The sequence below is a fragment of the Prinia subflava genome, chromosome 8 (assembly GCF_021018805.1).
Source record: "Prinia subflava isolate CZ2003 ecotype Zambia chromosome 8, Cam_Psub_1.2, whole genome shotgun sequence".
NCBI lineage: Eukaryota > Metazoa > Chordata > Aves > Passeriformes > Cisticolidae > Prinia > Prinia subflava.
In genome coordinates, this window is record NC_086254.1 from 30,295,334 (window position 1) to 30,309,087 (window position 13,754).

The window sequence follows — 13,754 nt, forward strand, 5'->3', positions numbered from 1 at the left end:
TTCGGCCGCAGGAGCGCCACGGTCCCCGGCACCCAGCGCTGCCCTCGCCCCGGAGAGCTGGAACAGACCCGGAGCAGTCCCCGGCCGGGCGATGGAGGGTCCTGGGCAGGAGCCTCCCGCCCGACACGCCCGAGGTGGAGCGAGAGGTGAGGGTACCCAGGGGAATGCAGGGCAAGAGGGCTGGGTGTGGTGCTGGTACAGGAGGACCCGCTACTCCCCTGCCTGTGTACAGCGACATTTTCTCTCAAGTCTGTGTCAACACTTCCCTGTTTGCCCTAGGAGTCCTTTTGGGGCCATGATGGGGTGATGTGTTGCATTAGCCTCTTGCTATTTGTTCCTGCTAGCAGTCAGCTCTTCCCTAAGCGTCCTGTGGGGAGTCTGACAAAGGCTCTATGAGCCGTGGTTCTTGCTACTCCGAGAGGCTGATTTCGACCAGAGGCTCCAAGTTTTGCGAGTGCGATGTACGGCCAGTCAGCTGTGGCGCCCTCTGTCATTGTTTCACTGATGACTCAATCCCGGGGAAATGCTGTCCTGTGCAAAAAACCTTAATCTTTCACCTTCTTACTTCTGCTTGCAGTTCTGTGGAAAGAGGTTTTGTTTTTTAATGACTTCGTAGCTCAAGCGAACTCTAAGTGTGACACTCCCTTTAGCAGTTAGAAAAGGGGGTACAAATGTGATACCAATTTGAACGTCTGTGTGCAAATATATTTTTTTAACCTGATGTCAAATTCTTGAAATATGCTGACTCTCAGGTCAATATGCTCATTCATCTTTGTTGGGAGGTGTGTTGATTTGGTTGATTTATAATTAAGGAGTCTCCTTTTTTTTTTTTCCTTTTTTTTAAGGGCATGCGCTTCATGTGGACACTGGCTTTATAGGAAGAGGCAGAAACAGAAAAAATAATGTTCCAGGCCAGGCACCTCAGTTAGGTGAAAACCTCCAAGACAGTAATTATACTCTTCCACTTGGGCAAAGAGAAGAGAGGTTGAGTGGTCGTATTTCAAAGGTTCCTCAGTCAAGTAAGAATAAACCAAGAATCCAAGGTGAAGGGGCCAACAGTGAAGCCACAGGATTCTGGACAAAACAGGAGAATGAGGGAAGAAGAATGAGGTATCAAGGTGGGCAGACACAGGAGAGGGGCAGAGGACCCTGGAATGAGCAAGAATATGCATTTAGAGGAGGAAGGGGTCAGCTTGGACAAGCCCATGAGAGGGGCAGAGGACCCTGGAATGAGCAAGAATATGCATTTAGAGGAGGAAGGGGCCAGCTTGGACAAGCCCATGAGACGACCAGAGGACCCTGGAACGAGCAGGAAAATGGAGGCTGGAGAAGGAAGTATCAAGGTGGACAAGCCCAGGGAAGAGCTAGAGGGAGAGGGCTGAGGAGTGGGTGGGAAAATGAAGGTAGCTCATGGAGGATGCAGCCTCGGGAGAATCCTCATTTCTACCACAATGCTACCCCAGGTGGTGCCCACCACAGTGAGCAGCCTCCCCAAGCCAGAAGGATTGGCTATAAATTCCTTGAAAGTCTCCTCGAGAAAGACCCCTCAGAAGTTGTCATCATACTTGCTTCCAGTTCGGGGTTGAAGGAACTTCTTTCCCAAACAACTATGAACCACAATTTCATTCAGCTCATTTGCCGGGTGCTTCGAAAAGCATGCAGTTTCCAAATGGATAGACGACGTGTCCAGCACATTCTTGGAGTTTTGAAGGAGTCCAACTTTCTCAAGATCTGTCTGCCACAGTATGTGTCTGACATGGTAACAGAAGTAGTTCCTGCTGTACGCCATGAATACCCTGAGCATATCAGCAACATCATTTTACTTCTTCAGCACCTGATAAGTACTTTCCCAGCCAGCTCTGTGCAGAAAATCTCCATTCTCTTGACAGTCTTGACAGCATCCATAAATTCCCTGAGAGCTTTTGGTGTGGATATCACAGAAGAGACAGAGAAGAATCTCAGTAAAGTCCAGATGCTCATGCAGCATCTGCAGGAGAAAAGACGTGGAGGCACCCTGAGGGATGATAACTGCACATTTATGCAGTCTCAAGATGGGCAAGAAGAAAGCTATCGTACCATGAGCATTTATCCAACATATGATGAGATACATGGTAATGAGAAGCCTTTTCTACGTCCCAATTTTGTCTTTGGAAAATACGAAAGCACCAGTATTTATCTTGACACCCACTTCCGACTTTTGAGAGAAGACTTTGTACGGCCTTTAAGGGAAGGTATCATGGAGGTTTTGCAGAACCTCCAGGACAGAAATTTGAGAAAGAAAAATTTTGATGATATCAGAATCTACTTTGATGCACGGATTATTGCCCCACGTTGTACCTCAACTGGTATTGCTTACAAGGTCCAGTTTGACACAAAACCACTGAGGTTTGTACAGTGGCGGAATTCTAAACGTTTGCTATATGGATCCCTGGTATGCATGTCCCAAGATCACTTTGAAACATTCCTTTTTGCTACTGTTTCTAGTCGTAATGCTGAAGAGCTTGTCAATGGGATTGTGGAGCTGTGTTTTGTTGCAGAGAGCCAGCCACTGCTGGCAGACGTTCAACCCTCAGACTCTTTCCTCATGGTAGAGACAACTGCCTACTTTGAGGCCTATCGGCATGTGTTAGAAGGGTTGCAGAAAATGAGGGAAGAAGATATCCCATTCCAGAAGTACATTGTGGAATGTGATGCACAGGTGAAAGAGCCGGCATACCTGAGAGAGGATACTGCCTACAACCTTGCACCCTTGATGAAGACTTCACGTGAAGAGAAGTGCCCTGATAGCTTGAAAAGTGTCTGCATTCTAGATCCCAATCAATGGCTTTCAATGGAAGCTTTGAAATTAGATGAGTCTCAGGTGCAGGCATTGAATCTTGCACTCACCAAGGAGCTGGCTATTATCCAAGGACCTCCTGGCACTGGTGAGAAATATTTCCTTAAAGGCTCTGTAATTTAAGATGTTCTCGCTGATTCGCCCATCTAGGGAGATTAACTTCAGAGAAAGCCAGCTGTACTGTCTCCAAAGTTTTAGTCCTGTGCCTAATTGATGCTTGAGTCGCCCAGTTAGTGTGAGCTATGGAGACAGTTAATACCCTCCAATACCCAAGTCTGATCTTAGATGCAAGTAGACACCAACACCACTGTTGGCTGTGCTTGTATATTGGGGTGAAGAGGTTTTCAATTGCCTTTGAGAAAATGGTCCCTCTTGCTGTGCAGCACTCTCCTGCTTGTCTTCATGGCATGTTAGAGCTTTAGGAGCATTCAGCTGTGAACCACTGTGTGAATAAAGTATTACAAAATGAACTGTAATTGTTTTAAATGGCACCTGAATTTAACAACCATCAGTGCTCGTATTCCAATAGTATATGGATGTTTCACATGCAGCCAAATGTCATGTGTGATGCCAATATCAGAGTGGGCTGGGGGATGCAGTGGGAGAGAAAACCCTGTGTCCAGATCTAGTTTATTATATAAAAAAATAATTGCAGACTGTGGCCTTGTCAGCTACAGGCCAGAAAGTCAGTGTCATGCCACTTTGACTACATTTTGTAACCCTGGGGTCAGTTCTCTTGGTGCAGACCAGACTGGGAGCCTAGAAAAAAGTCTTGTATCTGTTTTTTGGTGATTTCTATGTTTCAAGGCACTCATAGATGGTGTATTACCCTTTTCTGATTCTGAGCTTGTCTTGCAGGGAAGACTTATGTGGGTTTGAAGATTGTTCAGGCTCTCTTGACTAATGATCAGGTGTGGCAAAGCACTGACCAGAAACGTCCCATCCTTATTGTCTGCTACACTAACCATGCACTGGATCAGTTCTTAGAAGGTAAGATTACCTGCAAGCAGGATGGAGGTAGAATCATAGAATCTTAAAATGGTTTGGGTTGGAAGGACCTTAAAGATCATCTAGTTCCAAGCCACCTGCCATGGACAGGGGCACCTTCCACTAGACCAAGTTGCTCCAAGCTCTGTCCAGCCTGGCATTGGACACTTCAAGCAATAATGCATCCACAAATTCTCTGGGCAACCTGTTGTTAGAACCTGTAATTAGAAGCTATACTATAACTCTTACTCTGCCCATTGTATGGCTTGATAACCTGCATTTTGGTTTGATTATTTTTAGTGACTCTAGCCCCATTGATGTAGATTAAAAGAACTTCACTCTGAGCAAATCACTGTAGAATTTGCAGTCAAAGGGTATTTTTGCTACCTCTTCTCTTACTGCTGAAAACTGAGCTTGGCCCTTTAGTTCTAATATTTTTCTTTCATTCACAGGAATACTCTCATTTCAGAAAAAAGGGATAGTGCGTCTTGGGGGCAGGAGTAGCAGTGCAGCCCTGCACATGTTCACCTTGAAGGAGCTGAGGAAGCCTACCTACAGATTTGACTTGCTAGTCCACGGAAATGTATGTGCAGAGCTCCTGGGAGATGCTGGGACTGGGTTGCCTGTGCATTGGAGGACATAACAAACCTCCTCCACACTTGGTCTTTCACCTTGTTTTACGCTGAATTTGACCTCTTAATCCTTCTGTCAGTTTTTTGTCCTGCTGTTTTCTCCTGAACTTTGTTTCTCCGAGTTTGACACTGCCTCCCTTCTCTTTGATACGGGTAGATAGTGAGAGAGATGGAAAAGGTTGAGGAGGAGCTCCTTGAAGGAGCGTGGCGGTTGGAGTGCACGACGAATGGAGTTCTGCATGAGCGCTACTTGAGACCGCACATGGCGCCCCAGCACTGGGACAGCCTGATGATGGCTCTGGTAAGAGAGGTCCCTTTCTTCTGAGTCAGGCAGTCCCAGTGCATGCTCACCATCCTTTCTGCTAATGGGCCTGAGGTTCCCCCAGCATACATCCTGTTAGCATCATTTGGTTACTGGGAAAGTAAGGGAGTGAACAGCAAGCTGTGCCAAATGAGAGTAGTCTAGACAGGCAGGGCAAGCAGGGGCTTTGAATTTTGTTCCTTTAAACTGCAGAGATTCTAAGTGATCTTTAGCAGCATAAAAATGCAAGTACCCAAAGGAAAGCCTCTTAAACTGAAGAGAAGGAGGGTTACCCTTTCTGAAGATCAGGGCTGCTTGGACTTTCTAGCTCTGGAGGGTGTCTCGGGGGGACTTGTCCTAGTTGCCACTGCTGTAAGGGGCTGCTTTGGCATCATCCTAAGACTCTAAAGTGCAATAGCACTGGCTATAATAGCACTCTAAAGTGCAATAGCACTGGCACCAGCAAGCCTGGCTGACTTGACTTTCCCGTATTAGGAGGACCCTGAGTTTTACTCCACTGGTTCAGTGATTCTGGAGTGGCTGGGACTTGGTGTATCTGCCTTCACTCAGAATGCTGCAGAGAATACATGGGCTGAAAATCCAGGTAAAATGAACAAAACAAAAAAACAAACACCAAAAGGACATCCACCTCCCACACATCCTCTACAAGTGTGTTTACCTAAACAGCGTATGTGTGCCACAAAAGAGACACTGCTACTTAACAGGCACAGAATGGTGTGTGATACTGTGAGGGAGTAAAAAGAAGATTAACTAATTTCCATGTAGTCATTTGACTGCTGCACTGATAGAGTGGCTGTGCTTACTTCATATGACTGGTGACTCTCACAGGTGGTCAGCAGGAACCCGAGGAGGAGGGGGAAGATGAAGTAGAAGAGGAGGTTTTGGAGATCCCAGAGATGGCTGACCTGATTGAAGCTGAGAGAGTGATTGAGGATGAAAAGATGGCAAACCCTTGGAGGAGGAAGGAGAGAGATGACAGAGCTCTTCATGAACTAGCCAGTGACATGTTGGCTATGAAGCTGGACCAGGAAGAAGAAACAGCTCGACGACGTCAGGAGACCAGGCAGTGGGAGGTAACTGCATACATTAGCATGACCAAGTAAAGAATAACATGGAGATGCTAATACAAAAGAATCTTTGTGCTGCAACTGCTTATTGGGGGGGCCTTTTTCGTTTTTTTCTTTTTTTTTCTTTTTTTTTTCTTTTTTTAGGTAACTGCTGGCCAGAGGAGAAAAATGAAGCAGAAGATGAAGGTTGAGCTTCTTAAACTGAACACAATGACAGAGTTAGAGGCCAATGCTATTCAAGACGTGTGGCAACTTGACCTGAACTCCCGCTGGAGGCTTTACAGGTGACAAAGCTATTTGCAGGGCTGGTCAGGCAGGTGTTTCCCAGGATCATTCCAGTGCACAAACTGTGTCAAGCTATGATGTTTCTGTCTGTATCTGTTCAGCTTCTTGTTTGAACATGCTTGTTCTTACCTTCCTTGTACTGCATGGGAAGCAACATCATGCCCTGCATTTGTACATGTTCAGGACTAAGTATAAATGGTAATAATCTGTTTCCCAAAAGACATGGGGGAAGTTTTGAGCTGAATCTACTCAGAACTTGTGGATCACCATCCTGTTTTCCTTGCAGTGTGTGATAATGTCACTTTTTTCTCAGGCTTTGGCTGAAGGCTTACCAGGGTGTTATTCGAGCAGACATTCTGCAACATGAACAGCAGTATCAGGCAGCAGCAGAAAGACTGGAAGAAAAGAAGCTGGAGCAAGATCTTGACATTCTCAGTAAAGCCAGAATCGTGGGGATGACAACTACAGGTGCAGAGCAGTTGGGAAGCAAACCAGTATTGTATTGCTTCCAGTCATGTTTAAAGAAACTTTCAGCTAAAAGATTAGAATCATGTGCTGCTTCACAGCCTGGGTCAGGCTCTGCATTAGTCTGAAGTCTTTTTAATCTCTGACTCCCTTTGCAAACGGGGCTGTTGTGAGAGTTGTTAATGTAGCAGCATGAGCAGCTTCTGTGCCCTTTTGCACTCCTCCTGTCTCAAGTTGCCTTCTTCTAACAGAACTGCACCACTTGTACCTGAGTAAGGCACAGCTAATGCCTGTACTGCTATTCCCACAGCAGGTTCTGGAGATGATTAGGTCAATATCATTGTAGTGTGCCCCTTTGGAGAGACAATTTAGGCTTATTTATGTGTGTAAAACAATGTATTGAGTGTATCTTCTGTCTGAAGAGAGCATTGAAAAAAGGACCAAGGCAAGCATAGGACTAATCCCCACCTGCCTTCCTTAATAACTATTCATATGGAAGCCATCTCTGGTACGATGCTGTTTTAAAATTCCAAAGGCTGATTTTTGAAATAGGGAATCTTGAGAAGAACCCCAGTCTTTTCCGAGGCAGAGCCTATTCCTCTCTGTGAAAAGTCTTGCCTCACTGCTTGAATGTAGTTATATCCTAAGGTTTATCTTCTGTCCTTCTCAGGTGCTGCAAAATACCAGCGGATCTTGCAGTACATAGAGCCGCAAATTGTCATTGTAGAAGAGGCAGCAGAGGTGCTTGAGGCTCACACCATTACTACTCTGAGTAAAAACTGCCAGCACCTCATCCTCATTGGAGATCACCAGCAGGTAACTTTCATCACAAACACCTCTATCTGCTGTGTTAATGAACAAGAATCATCTAACCAAACACTGTGTGGGAAAATTGCCACAGCTGGTTGCTCTCCAGCTTCCACAGATACCAGAGGCCCTGACTCCTGTAGTTTTAGAGTAGAGCTCCTGTGAGACTGGTGCTTTAGTTTAACTGATGCAATTTTACATGTGCTTTGATTGTGACTGCATCTAGCTTTGATATTTAGCACTTCTGCAAGAATCCAGTCTCTGACCTTTCAGTGGGCAACCAGTCACAGAAAATGAGTGAAAAATCCTACTTACACATAGGAAAAGTGACAAAACATGGACCTCCTATCCCTTCTCTTTCAGTTGCAGCCTAGTGCAAATGTATATGACCTGGCCAAGAACTTCAACCTCGAGGTCTCTCTCTTTGAACGTCTGATCAAAGTGGATTTCCCCTTTGTCTGTCTGAAGTACCAAGTAAGAAAGAGCTATAAAAAAACTTCATGGCATTTGTATTTAGGTTGTTTTAAGTTTGTAGTACACTTAAGTTTATATTTCTACTGTAAGAGCAGCCTAAAAGAAAAGAATGTACTATCTAACCTCTGAAAAGAATGGTAGGAACTGTCAAACTGACAGAGTTCCAGCATATTTTCAGTTATTTAGTGATGTTGTCCACAGCACTGTGGTTCTCATGTTTTTGTGTAAAGAACACAGTTTATTGTGGCAACTGAAACTTCCAGAACTTTGCAGAGTGAGCACAATTCTTCTCAGGCTGCTTCCTGCTAAATTGCTATAATCATCTATCTTGGTGCCCAGAGAAGTTAATTCTACCACCAGCAGTCCTGTATTAAAGGCACCTGGAAGAGCTCATTTAATGATTACGGTGAAGTTCTGGCTTTTGTTATCTATAAGCATGCTTAGATTTGCACTGAAACCAGCATTATTGTACAACAATCTTACCAAGAGATTTTCTAGAAGATGCTCTGCTATTACCGCTCCTGCAGTTGGTGGTGGTGTGGGATCAGCAATGGGGTGAGGGAGAGCAGGGATTGGGAAGTGCTCCCTTCTTGTCTCTTCCTGAAAAGTCATCCTTGTCTTGTATTCAGCCACCATCTGTACAGTGGAGTAAAAGAATATTGACAGGGAAATATGATGCTCCTTTCTCAAGACTGATAAAACTGTTTTGTATTTCAGCACCGCATGCGCCCTGAAATTGCCCAACTTATCTGTCCTCATATATACCAGAAGCTGGAGAACCATCCCTCTGTCCTGAACTATGAGAATATAAAAGTGAGTTTTCAGCAATACAAGTGGTTGCTTTTGTCCCCTGTTACTGGCTAAATGAGTTTCTGTGAAATACAGTGTTCAAGTATTTCAAACTCTTAGGTTAAATTCAGTTATTGAAATTTATACCTGAATCAAGGAATTGTGCAATATAGAATTAGGTAAGTAATTTATAGTTCCTCTGGCATTAGTGATGGTGGACAGTGGAAATGGATCCAATACCATTGACTTTAAAAGAACATTAAAAAATGGAAGGGGGAACAAATGAATTGTGTAGTTTGAAAGCTAGGAAGAAATCTTAAATGAAAGACTTAAAGCATAATATGTGAAACTCCAACATTAAAATAGGTGACAGGATTACTGGAATGCTTTTCCCTTGGTTTCTCTGTTTGGGCATTTTACCAATAAACAACATCTGCAAAGAAAATCTATGCAGCTCACAAGTATAAAGCAATCACTTATTACCTGACATGTACAATAAACAGCCAGAATTTATTAAGTTATTAGAATGCTTGCCTTGGGTATCAGTCAGAAGTGTCAGTCTTTGCTTCTTCCTTAATAGTACTGAGTTTCCATTTTAACATTCACTCCCTATTTTCTGATTTGTATTTCCTCACCCTAATCAGGACTTCATCTATCTCTATGTTGGTGCTTTTCTTGTATCTTGGAACCATTAACAGTCATTTCTCTGTAATCTTCCCTTGCATATCTTGCATAGTCCTTTTCTGCAGACTCGCTCACAGCTCTCTGTCACAACTGAACTATTTTCCCAGAAGTCTGAGCCAAGCTTACACTTTTACACTGATGGCCTTGATTTCTGAAGCCACTGAATACTCTGGGAGAAAGATTGGAGGCAGTTGCAGAAGTAGCATTACAGTATCTTAGACTACGTAAAACTGTCTTCATAAAAAACCCTCAGTATTAACTAGTTAAAAGTTCTTTAACTGGATGAAGGAAGCATACTGAAAACTGTAGCAGAATGCTGAAGTCAAACAAGAGAAAATTAATAGTGAAAATTTAATTATTAGAATAAGCTATTTGAGAAAGTGGCAGATTCTCTTTTGGTATCTTGAAATTCAGATCAAGTCGTTGTAGAAGATGATTTAGTTAAATAAATTAGAAATCCAAATAAACCCCCTTCAAAACCCAGCCAACCAAAACCCCAAGAAACAAGAAAAATACCACCTAAAACACACAGTTTGGGAGATCACAAAATTTTACCCCATTTCTTCTACAAGAATCTATTTTAGAGTATCTTGTGGTTCCATCTGACCTTAAAACAAACTTGAGATACCAAAAGACATCAAAATTGAATCTTCCCAGCTCATACAATAACCAATGTAGGTGATGACTGAATTAAATTCTACTCCAGTGGACACTTTGCCACTATGGATACCTTGGAAAACCAGAGATCTGTATTTGATCTACAAAAACTGTTTTTTCCTGTTAAAATCAGTCTCTAGGTTTTGGCAGGCAGAACAATAATTTCTTATGGGTAGAATAATTCCAGTTAATAGGTAAAAAAAAAAGCCCCTGCTAACTCAAGGCAAATAGAGCTTTTGAACAGGTGAGCAGTCGACTCTACACACCATGAGCTGGTAAGTCACTACTGGAGTCCTAGCATTCCTAGTTTTGTCTGGTGAAGAAGAAATCTTCCTCGCTGCTTTGTTTTAATTGCAGCAACACAGGAGGCATGTTTTAGGCAAGTGCTCAGCCCTGTGCACTGGTAACTTAGTATCTTTTTCCCACAGGGCCGAAACAAGACATGATTCACACCATGAATATGCTTTCATCTTTTCTTTGGTATAACCTGGAAATGTACAGTAGGAACATCTCTGAAAAGATAGGGAATAAAATCACACATAGGAACTGATTTCATATTAGGATACTGAAATATTGCCAATAAGCTGAAATGGGAATTTGATTAATAACCTGTGGAAATCTAAGAGGAAATCACCTAAGTACACAATAACTGCATACTGTAGTCAACTCCTTAAAAGTCCTCCTGTCAATGGATAATCAGGAACATGGAAACAGCTTGGGGCGACAGAAACTAGAATTCTCTCTCTGACATCTTCCCTCTTGTTTCAGGGTGTCTCAACTAATGTCTTCTTTGTGGAACATGAGGTTCCTGAACAAGAGATCCAGGAAGGGAAAAGCCACCAGAACCCACACGAGGCCCACTTCATAGTGGAACTGTGCAAATACTTGTTGTGTCAGGGCTATGAACCTTCTAAGATCACCATTCTCACTACTTATACTGCACAGTTCTTCTGTCTGCGTAAGCTCATGCCAGCGAAGATCTTTGAAGGTGTGAAGGTTCATGTAGTAGATAAGTACCAGGGAGAGGAGAATGACATTATTCTGCTGTCACTGGTGCGGAGCAACAAACAGGAGAAACCTGGGTTCTTGCAGATCCCTAATCGGATATGTGTGGCATTATCCAGAGCTAAGAAAGGGCTCTATTGTATTGGAAACATGAGAATGCTTGGCAAGGTTCCTCTCTGGAGCAAGATCATTCAAACACTTGGGAAGAACGGTCACATTGGCCAGTCATTGGAGCTTTGCTGTCAAAACCACCCTGAAACCAAGACTCAGGTATCGACAGGTGAAGACTTCAACAGAGTCCCGGAGGGAGGCTGTGGTCGTCCCTGTGAGTTTAGGTTGAGTTGTGGACATGTTTGCACAAGGATATGTCACCCATATGACCCGGAGCACAAAGACTACCAGTGCCTGAAGCCTTGTCAAAAGGTACTTTGTGAAGAGGGGCACCGCTGCCCAAAGTCATGTTATGAGCCCTGTGGAAAATGTTTGGTGAAGGTAGAGAAAACTATTCCTAAGTGTGGCCACATCCAGATGGTGCCATGCCATATTCCAGCGAACAGATTTTTCTGCCTAGAACCTTGCCAGAAGAAGTTAAACTGTGGACACGCATGCAGGAAGTTCTGTGGACGGCAATGCCCAGTGCAGTGTCCTGAAATGGTTACAGTCACACTGAAATGTGGCCACAAGCAGAAGGTTTCTTGCTGGGTCAGTAGTCTGAAATGTGAGGAGGTTGTGGAGGTTGTGAAATGTGAGAGTAAGTGTTCTGTCACACTGGCATGTGGTCATGTATGTTCAGGTTCCTGTCATACTTGCTTTGAAGGAAGATTTCATGAGCCATGTAATAGACCATGCAAGCGCGTCTTGATCTGCTCCCACAAGTGTCAAGAGCCTTGTACTACAGAATGTCCTCCTTGTCAGAAGGAATGTCAGAACTATTGTATTCACAGTAAGTGCCAGAAGAAATGTTGGGAAAGCTGTGTTCCTTGTGCTGAGCCATGTGAGTGGCAGTGCCAGCACTACCAGTGTACCAACCTTTGCTCTGAACCATGCAACAGGCCTCGCTGCAATGTTCCCTGTGCTAAGGTGCTGCCCTGTGGTCATCCCTGTGTTGGATTTTGTGGAGAGCCCTGCCCAAAGAAGTGCCTTGTTTGTGACCACGAGGAACTCACTCAGATCTTTTTTGGCTTTGAGGATGACCCAGATGCTCGATTTGTACAGCTGGAAGACTGTGGCCATGTCTTTGAGTCGCAAGGCCTTGACCACTATATGGATGAAGATGATGATGTCGTCAAGCTGAAGGTGTGCCCTTTGTGTCAGACACCCATCAGAAAGAACCTGAGATATGGCACCAGTGTGAAAAGGCAGGTGGAGGAGATAGAACGGGTAAAACAGAAGATCCAAGGTCCACTACGGGAAATTGAGTCTAACAGACAGAGGCTGCGGGCTGCACTGGCACAGAAGGATGTTCTGAGGCTTAATCTACGCATTGAGTATGCCATACTGGAATGTAAACTAAAAACTTTTGTTTTCTCCACAAAGCGTATCGGACTAATTGAGAACCTGCTTAATTTCTACGAACGTGTAGCTGACCTAATTCATTCTATGAACAAAATTGATGAGACTGAAAGGAAGGGGGTGAGAAAGAGGCTGGATGAAGTGCTGAAGTGGTTGGATAAGGAACGTGTCAGTTTTACAGGACAGGAGCTCACTGACCTGCAGACTGAGCTCCAGAGACTGACCTACTTGCTGAGCCTCTTGGCAAGGTGCAAAGCAAGTAGGATGATATCTACAGACATTGAAGCAGAGATTAACAGTGCACGTAAGATCCTGGAAGGGACAAAGAAATTCACAGAGGAGGATGAGGCTGCAGTGAAGGCTCACCTGGAGAAGATCAATGCTGGCTTGCCTATGTCAGGGCTGGGGATTTCTGAAGCTGAGCGGGTGCAGATCGTCAGTGCTATTGGCTGTCCCCGTGGTCACTGGTTCAAGTGCAAAAATGGACATATCTATGTAATTGGGGAGTGTGGAGGAGCAATGGAGAGGAGTACCTGCCCTGAATGCCATGAAGTCATCGGCGGCACGAACCATACTCTGGAGAGCAGCAACAGCCTGGCCCCGGAGATGGACGGGGCAACCTACGCAGCCTGGTCCGATGTAGCCAACAACATGCTCAACTTCGAGGACCTCCGCCGGCTGATGTAGTGGGGCTGTGAGCCTCGCTTCTTATCACAGACGCGCACACAGGGCCAAACCTCGCTACTTTCCCCTCTTGCTTGCTCACTAATAAAGTGTGTATTGCTGCGAGCCGGTCTGTGCTGTCTCTGTAGGGCGGGGCGGTGTCTGTCGGGCTGTGCTGTCTCTGTAGGGCGGGACTGTGCTGTCTCTGTAGGGCTGTGCTGTCTCTGTCGGGCTGTGCTGTCTCTGTGGGGCGGGACTGTGCGGTCTCTGTAGGGCTGTGGTGTCTCTGTGGGGCGGGGCGGTGTCTGTAGGGCTGTGCTGTCTCTGTGGGGCGGGACTGTGCGGTCTCTGTAGGGCTGTGCTGTCTCTGTGGGGCGGGACTGTGCGGTCTCTGTAGGGCTGTGCGGTCTCTGTAGGGCTGTGCTGTCTCTGTGGGGCGGGGCGGTGTCTGTTGGGCTGCGGTGTCTCTGTGGGGCGGTCCCTGTGGGCTGTGGTGTCTCTGTGGGGCGGGACTGTGCGGTCTCTGTAGGGCTGTGCGGTCTCTGTGGGGCGGGACTGTGCGGTCTCTG

At 45.1% G+C, this 13,754-nt stretch overlaps 1 protein-coding gene across 1 annotated transcript; it reads left to right on the forward strand.

Annotated features, from left to right (window-relative positions):
* The first annotated feature begins 11 nt into the window (after window positions 1-11).
* ZNFX1 (zinc finger NFX1-type containing 1) lies at window positions 12-13,311 on the forward strand. The gene is made up of 13 exons (XM_063404561.1): window positions 12-146; window positions 846-2,924; window positions 3,695-3,826; window positions 4,276-4,406; window positions 4,613-4,756; window positions 5,252-5,360; window positions 5,606-5,850; window positions 5,989-6,128; window positions 6,443-6,597; window positions 7,265-7,410; window positions 7,765-7,875; window positions 8,593-8,688; window positions 10,774-13,311. The coding sequence occupies exons 1-13, from the start codon at window positions 92-94 to the stop codon at window positions 13,207-13,209; spliced, it is 5,979 nt and encodes a 1,992-aa protein (XP_063260631.1). The 5' UTR covers window positions 12-91; the 3' UTR covers window positions 13,210-13,311.
* The last annotated feature ends 443 nt before the right edge of the window (window positions 13,312-13,754 follow it).